The sequence below is a fragment of the Aptenodytes forsteri genome, unplaced genomic scaffold (assembly GCF_000699145.1).
Source record: "Aptenodytes forsteri isolate BGI_AS27 unplaced genomic scaffold, ASM69914v1 Scaffold229, whole genome shotgun sequence".
Lineage (NCBI taxonomy): Eukaryota > Metazoa > Chordata > Aves > Sphenisciformes > Spheniscidae > Aptenodytes > Aptenodytes forsteri.
The window spans coordinates 2,196,469-2,204,393 of NW_008795863.1; the positions used below are offsets into that span (position 1 = coordinate 2,196,469).

Below are 7,925 nucleotides of genomic sequence, written 5' to 3' on the forward strand. Positions count from 1 at the left end.
GCCGTTTCGCCTTACTGGCGTTTGCTCCCCCTTCCAGGAGGGCCAGCGGCGGTTCGCGCTCTCGTCTAATCACTGCCTCGGCTTGCGGCCTTTTCATCGCCGTCCCCTACCGCCTCCACTCCTCACCCTCGTCTCCTCTTTCCTGGGCTGCGGAGGGATGGAGCCGAGGCCCCTGCCGTCCTGGCTGCCCCCGCCCCCCCGTTGCTGCTCTCTCGCTCTGTGTGGCTGCCCCGTTCAGGGTGGGGAGAGGACCGCAGCGGTGTCGGCCGAGCGGGGGAGTCGCGGCGGGGGGGCTCCAGGCACGACGGGGTCACCCTGAGACTGAGGCTTTTTTTTTTTATTTTTTGCTTGCTGCTTTTTGAGCGAGGTTCTTGGGCTGGGTCTTGGAGTGACGGGGAAATAAATACGAATGCTTTAACTCATATATCGCAAAATATTTCAAGTCCCAGTGGCTGTGGCCTTAACATCCTTCCTGTGTGAGAAACAGCTTTACAAATCCATGCAGTTTCACAGCTGAGGTGAAGGACAGAAATCCTCTGACTTCCCTCTGAGCATCGGGGAAGCTTGCAATGGAGATTTCCTACTTTTGTGCCTTACCTACAAGTATGACGTTGAGGTGCTGGAGCGTGTCCAGAGAAGGGCAACGAGGCTGGTGAGGGGTCTGGAGAACAAGTCTTATGAGGAGGGGCTGAGGGAACTGGGGTTGTTTAGCCTGGAGAAAAGGAGGCTGAGGGGAGACCTCATCGCTCTCTACAACTCCCTGAAAGGAGGTTGTAGCGAGGTGGGTGTCGGTCTCTTCTCCCAAGTAACTAGTGATAGGACGAGAGGAAATGGCCTCAAGTTGCGGCAGGGGAGGTTTAGATTGGACATGAGGAAAAATGTCTTTACTGACAGAGTGGTTAAACATTGGAAGAGGCTGCCCAGGGAAGTGGGTGAGTCCCCCTCCCCGGAGGGATTTTAAAGACGTGGAGATGAGGCACTTAGGGACATGGCTTAGTGGGTGGTGGTGTTGGGTTGATGGTTGGACTCGATGATCTTAGAGGTCTTTTCCAACCTCAATGATTCTATGATTCTATATAAAGGTGTATTTTTTCCCTTAAAAATAAGAAACTATTATCCTAAGTTTGAATTTTGAGGGAGACAAAAAACTAAAACAGTGACATTTTATAATTGATGGGTTTGCAGACCTTTTTGTAAGGAGGGAAGTTGAAGGCAGGGGATGCTGTCAAGAGCAGTGAAAATGCTCAGGTTTGGTACGCTCATGATTTTTTTAACTGGTAGAGCTGCTTTGATGAGACAGTGACTCGTTTGATTAGTTCTGAAAGGATTAATATTTTGGTATAGTTATTTCTGTGTTTCTAAGAGAATACCTTTAGTCTTATAGAGTGACTGTTTAGTCATAGCTGCTACCATTTAAGGAGCTTGTATTTGTAGCATATAGTGAATTTTCTTTCAGATGGATGTCCATGGCAGGATAAGAGAAGTTCTTGCTGAGACTATACGTGAAGAGTTAGCCCCTGAGCATCAGCAGTTATCCACAGAAGATCTGATAAAAGCCTTAAGACAACGAGGAATCATTGATGATGTTATGAAGGAACTTAAATTTGTAACTGTAAGTAGCTTTTGAAGAGTGAAAATACTTTTGCTTATTCCTCTTACTGACTTAGTGAGTTTTCACTTTGTCAAAACACCACTTCTAAAGGTTTGTAATGGCTTTACTGATTTGTGACATATTAGGAGCAGAATAGCTTAATGTATATGCTAAAATTGGTTTAATGATAATACTACATTGAAAGTATTTGTTCAGTTTTGTTACATCTCAAGTACTAGAAGGGAGCATACCTGAGGAATGGCATTCAGCTGAAATGGAGGATTCTTTAATTTTTAGAAGACTGCAGTAGGAGCACTGTTGCATCCCTTGACACCTTAAAAAGTCTTAATTGTAATTCCAGGATGTGAATGAAAAGGAGAGGACTTCAGCTCCAAAACCATCAACACATTTTGTTGACAGAGAACCACCAGTTCTGCAAAAAAGTATGTTGCTTGTTTATTTTAATATTTGGATCATAGTTTTGAGAGAAATTTTAAGTCTATGATTTTTGAACTCTGAATTAGTAATCCAGTATGAACTGGCATAAAGGTGGATGTTTTTCCTGCTTATTTACAGGAAGTAAATTCATGTAAGCAGCAGAAATTAGTGTCGCATAAAATGTGACTTTTTCTTAAATTTCATTTATTTTACATTAAGATAACTTCCGTACATTTTAAAATCACTTTCTCCTAAGCACTTGTTTCAAAAAATTTCTTTTTTTCTAGTCTCCTGTTAGTTAACTGATACTTAACATGCTTCCTAAGATTGGTTTGTAGTCTCTTCATTTTTATTGCTACGCTTTACAGCTAACATTGACCCAACACGGAGGTATCTTTACCTTCAGGTTTTGGGTGGAAAAGCTTTTCTGGAACATCTTCAGGAACCGGAGCCTCTGCCTGGCCAAATCTGTTCTACCTTCACTCTGTGTTTACATTTTCGAAATCAGCGCTTCCGTTCTAAACCTGTCCCCTGTGCCTGTGAGCCAGATTTTCATGATGGTTTTTTACTTGAAGTACACAAGGATAGCCTAGGTAAGGAGTATTGTGGGTTTAAAGCTGATGCTATCGGGTTTTTTTCTGACTTCAGAGTTATGATGAAATATGTTTGATATTATTTAGTGGCTTTCTTTCCTATTTTTTATCACTTTTTCCTAAAGAAACAGATTACTGTATTAGGTTATGCCACTTGTAGATCTTTCTCTACTCTTGTCTCTTCTTTTCCTTCTTTTCCACTCTAAAATAACTTTGGAATTTGACCAACTTTATCCATAATTGATAGTGAGATGGTAGTCTCAGAGGTGGTAAGAGATACTAAGGTGGCTGTGATTTTCATGAACTTTGTGCTGACAAGTGAAGAAGGGAAATGTAAATTTGTTGTCATATGGAAGGAAAAACTTCAGTGTGAGTTCAGTTTGCCTACCAGCTGGCAAACACTTGCAGAAGAGTCAGTCATCCACAGCCTATATTACTGTTGTTCTGTTGGTAGCCAGGGAACATGGTAGGAGCTAAGTATGTTATGACAAGACTTTCTGGATACTGTATGAATCCTGTAGAAATCCAGCTTATGGAATATCAGGGAACAGAGAGGAAGCCAGAGTTATTGCAGTTGGACTTGGGGAAGGGAGTGAACATACCACAAATTCAAAGAAAAACAGACTTTGTTAATTCTGCTGCTCATGGAGCGGTTTATATTACAGGGTCAAGCTTAACTACAGGGAAAGTTGTTTCCTAAATACTGAAGTATAGTAAGTTGACCTGACGCATTCCAACTTATTAAAAGAATATTTTTCAATTGCTTTTACTTAATGGTGCTTTAATATTCTTTATTTTCTTAAATGCTAATTCCATTTTAATTTTTGTGCAGTTGAACCAGTTGCATTGGAGTACTCGACTATAGGAATCTTTTTATCTTCTCTGTAAATTAACTGTAATCTTTCTGTAGCTCTGTCCTAAACTGAGTTTGATTTTAAGATGGGATCATTGCTTACACTTCTGGACGTGAGATTTTTCTTAAAATGCAATGTATGCAATGAATGTAGATGCATACTTTTTTTAATTTTGAGGAGGACTTGGGATGATAATATTCTTGCTATCTTATCTTGGTTTAATAATGGCAGGTGATGGAAGTAAAATGGTGGATGCAACCACTATGTTATCTATATGTGATCCAGTGCATATGGTTCTGATCAAAACAGACACATTTGGTGAGACAACACTAGTAGCATCCTATTTCTTGGAGTGGCGATCTGTCTTGGCTGCAGAGAATGGCATAACAAATGTTGCTGTTGAACTCCTGGGTGTAGGTAAGGATAAATAATAGGGCTGTAACGATGACTTAAAATATTGGGTACTGAGCTTGCTTATGAGCTTAAAGCAGTATTTATGATGTAGTTTAATTTTAGTTCAACTCATAAATTACTATAAGGTATCCTTAGAAAATGTGTAGGAGACTAATGGTCAGGTTTTTGTGTTACCAAAATACTAAAAATGTGTATTCTAGATCCTGTGTAATAATGGTCCCCATGTCTGGGAACTCTCACTACTGATTTTCTGCAAAATCTGGATAAGTTATTAAAACCAAACCAAACAAAAATCAACTAATTCATCTCCAGGAATATATCGGACCAGTGCACTGAAGAGTAAAACCTAGCTTGTGTCCCTTTCATAGCAAACTAGCAACTGCTGGAGAAAGTGATCTCTGCTGTGCTGCCATTTATTCCAGTAGCTGGAAGCATGCTTTCTGGCAGAAGGGCTGAACAGCTTTGTTTAGGTGCTTAGCAGTTAGTATACCTCTGTATTTTTGTGTATCGCTTGTCCCCACTCCCCTTTTCAGGAGTTCCAACCTAAGTTTTTAGGACATTATGATTTAGTGGATAAAGATTAGATGTAGGACTCAATCTGTCATGACTTCCTATGCTAACTATCCCAGAGCTTGGTCAAGTAGTAGCTTATGAGTCGTTCGAGTAATCTGTCGCAGTTTCTCTACCTGTTAGGTAGCTGAGCAGTTCTTGATAGTTTCAAAAGACATTAAATTATACCTTCAAAATATTTTGAAGATTGGATATACTACATAAGTTATTCCTGATTGTTATCACTATTGCCTGCTTTTTATTTTTTGGTTGATTTGGTGCAGTGTTTTATCAACAAACTATATGTTTGTTAGCTTCATTTCCTTCTGAAAATGCTGACTATTGCCAAAACTTTAGTAAGCAATATAGGTTTGGATAGTCTCTCAAATGGAGGGCTTTTTATTTATAATGACTTGGAAATGCATAACAAATAAGTTGAGTTTAATACTCAAATGGGTGATGGGAAGAGTTAAATCTAATTATCATTAGCTTTTTTCCAAGTAATAAAGTATCAATCCAGTAAATCCAGTGCTTTTTCTCCTCTTCTGAAGTCTTGTCATTGTACAAAATGTATCAAGAACATCAAAGCATATTGCCATCTCAGATAAACAGACAAACTACTATGTGAAGCTTCTGTTGCTTGTATTGCTTATAATCCCATCTCTCTATTGTTTTGTAATGCTTCTTGTTCTTTATGTAATTCTATATTTTCAGCATTATGCAATAACATTAGGTTTGTGGGGTTTTGTGGTTCATTTGTTTGTTGGGTTTTTTTGGGTTTTTTTAAGTTGATTACTCTATTTGTATGGCACTCTGGGTCCGTCATAATAAACTGTTATCTTGGGGAAGATGAACTTCACTTACTTCCTGTGTAGTCAGTAGTAATAGGCACTTTTACAGTGTGTGACTCCTACTCTGTTTTAGATGCCTATTCTAGACATTTCTAGAATGCCTTTCATCTCATACGTCCCAGTACTGGCTGCAAAGAGGGCCTTGGATAATTATCTCAGGTCTAGATGTCTGCTTTTTTGGCCAGATTATGCTTTCTTACAGCCTCATTTGAGTTTGAAATTTAAATAAAGATGCTTATTTTGCATATATTTAAAGAACTTTAGGTATTTTTTGTGATTATACAGCTAAAATATTTATTTTAATTATTTGCTCCTGCCTGGCTGACGTGTCCTAAGTAAAATGAATTTGAGAGAACTGATCAAAATTTATTTTGGTTCAAAGGTACAGAATCGAAGGTCTCTGTTGGTGTTTTAAACATCAGACTGGAAATGTATCCGCAGCTTAATAAGACACTGTCTCCAGAAATAACTAATACTCAAGTAAGTAATTTCGGGGAGGGCTGACTTATTCTTTTATTGGGGGGGGGGAGCTCAGTGTAGAATTATTTATGTAGATGTTGAGGGCTGTGGGTTTTTGAATGTTCAATACTTTTTTTTCCAATTAAATTTAAATATAATTACCTTTTTTTAAACTACTTTGTTTATACTGAACATTATCTGAAATATTACTTTAGTAGTTTTTCTACTTACTTGTATCAAAACTTTAAGAAGAAAAATAAGAAAGATGCAATATACCTAGTTTTCTTCAGGTAGTATATGTTTTCTTGCTCTCTCTCCTGTTTGAAATAATAATGTCAAGTCAGCTGTTCTGCATGGAAAGCCAGTAAATGTTGGCCTGAAGGTGCATGCAGATATTATTCTGCACATCAAAAGCTGAGCAATCCTTCTGTATAGAAATGCATCACTTAGGATGAACTTCAGTCAAGCTTGATATATATGAGCCTACAAACAAGAAATGTAGCTTGAGGTTTTTGTTCATTGGATTTTCATTTCAAAATACTATTCTTCAGCATTTGCGTGGCACACTTGAAATATTAAGCTTTATTTCACATGGGCCTGATTTGGTGTAATGTACTTATTGATTATGTTTTTTTTTTTTTTCTTGTTTGGAATTAATGTGTGTGATTGGTTATGTTTTTCTTACCTGCAGTTTGCTTTGGAACGTCAGAAAACAGCAGAAAAAGAACGATTATTTCTTGTATATGCTAAACAGTGGTGGAGAGAGTACCTACAGATAAGGCCTACACACAACGTAAGGCTAGTAAAGATTTTTGCACAGGTTTGTAAATTTTACAAATAGACCAATCCTTTCTTGAAGTTATCTGTTTATTTTTAGATATATTTTGAAGTTTATGTGTGTATAGAATCTGTACAGATTTATGACGTGGTTACATTCAGGTCAGGGCTACATGTGGTGTATCATGCAAAAAATGAAATTTGTAAGGGTTGAACTTCTGTGTGTGTATTGAAGCTCAGTAGCATGATGCAGAAAGAAGGGTTGCTCCAACCACTTCTGATGCACGAGGTGATAAAAAAGACTGTTTAGTCTTTTCCTTGAATACTTGCAAATGGCAAAGACTTAAGTGATCGGTGCAAACTATGTCAAACAAGTTTTATACCAGATAAAACGGTTATAAAAAATGGACTTAATTAGATCTGTTAGAACAGATCCACACAATATTTGAGCTCTGTGTGGTCTGTAAAGCAATCTGTCTGGTTAATGTCGCACGCTAGCTACAGACATAATTGTTGTAGGCTAATAAATTAGTATGCATCAGTTGCTCCTTGGCAACTGTCCCTCCATAAAAGGAATGGTATGATTCTTTGCATTTTTAGTGCCATGAATTTATCTTGCACGGTGGCAATTTCATAGCACAGATAATGAGCAGTAGCTTATTATCTCAAAGTAACTTTCTGAAGCGATCCCTGCCTACTCTTTCTTTTCAGTAAAGTAACAGCTGCCATTCTGGCTGTACCGTGAGTATTCAGCAGTGATGTGAACTTCCAAATAAGGGTGTGGTGGGTTGATCCCAGCCAGCAGCTGAGCCCCCGCCCAGTCACACTCTCACTCCACCCCAGCGGAATGGGAAGGGCAAAAGTGAGGAAAAACTCATGGGTTGAGATGAAGACAGTTTAATAAGTGAAGGAAAGAAAGGAAAAGGGGGGAAAAAAGTGATGCAAAGACAATCACTCACCACCTCCCACCAGCAGGCTGATGCCCAGTGAGTCTCCAAGCAGGGGCTGGTTTGCAGAAAGTCTGTTCTGCACGCCCAGCAGTTTTATTGCTGAACGTAATGCTATATGGCATGAAGTATCCCTTTGGTCGGTTCAGGTCAGCTGTCCTGGCTGTGTCCCCTCCCAGCCTCTTGTCCACCCCGAACTTACTCTGTGTGGGGGTAGAATGAGAAACAGAGAAGGCCTTGACGCTGTGCAGGCCCTGCTCAGCAATAGCTAAAACATTGGTGTGTTATCAACACTGTTTTGGTCACAAATCTAAAACAAAGCACCATAGGGGCTGCTGTGAAGAAAATTAACTCCGTCCCAGCCAGACCCACTACACTTCCTTAATTTACAAACAAATGGTACTTCTTGAGAAAACGTGTGGAGGTGTTGTTAACATTAATGATGCCAAGGT

The 7,925-nt window shown here is 39.1% G+C and overlaps 1 protein-coding gene across 1 annotated transcript in view; it reads left to right on the plus strand.

The window, feature by feature from the left end:
• Positions 1–7,925, plus strand: part of CEP76 (centrosomal protein 76) — a 26,358-nt gene that overhangs the window by 269 nt on the left and 18,164 nt on the right. The window contains exons 2-7 of the mRNA XM_009284090.2: positions 1,457–1,612; positions 1,953–2,034; positions 2,398–2,622; positions 3,708–3,893; positions 5,673–5,770; positions 6,441–6,569. Coding sequence (XP_009282365.1) covers positions 1,457–1,612; positions 1,953–2,034; positions 2,398–2,622; positions 3,708–3,893; positions 5,673–5,770; positions 6,441–6,569 — 876 coding nt within the window. The remainder of the gene's footprint in view (positions 1–1,456; positions 1,613–1,952; positions 2,035–2,397; positions 2,623–3,707; positions 3,894–5,672; positions 5,771–6,440; positions 6,570–7,925) is intronic.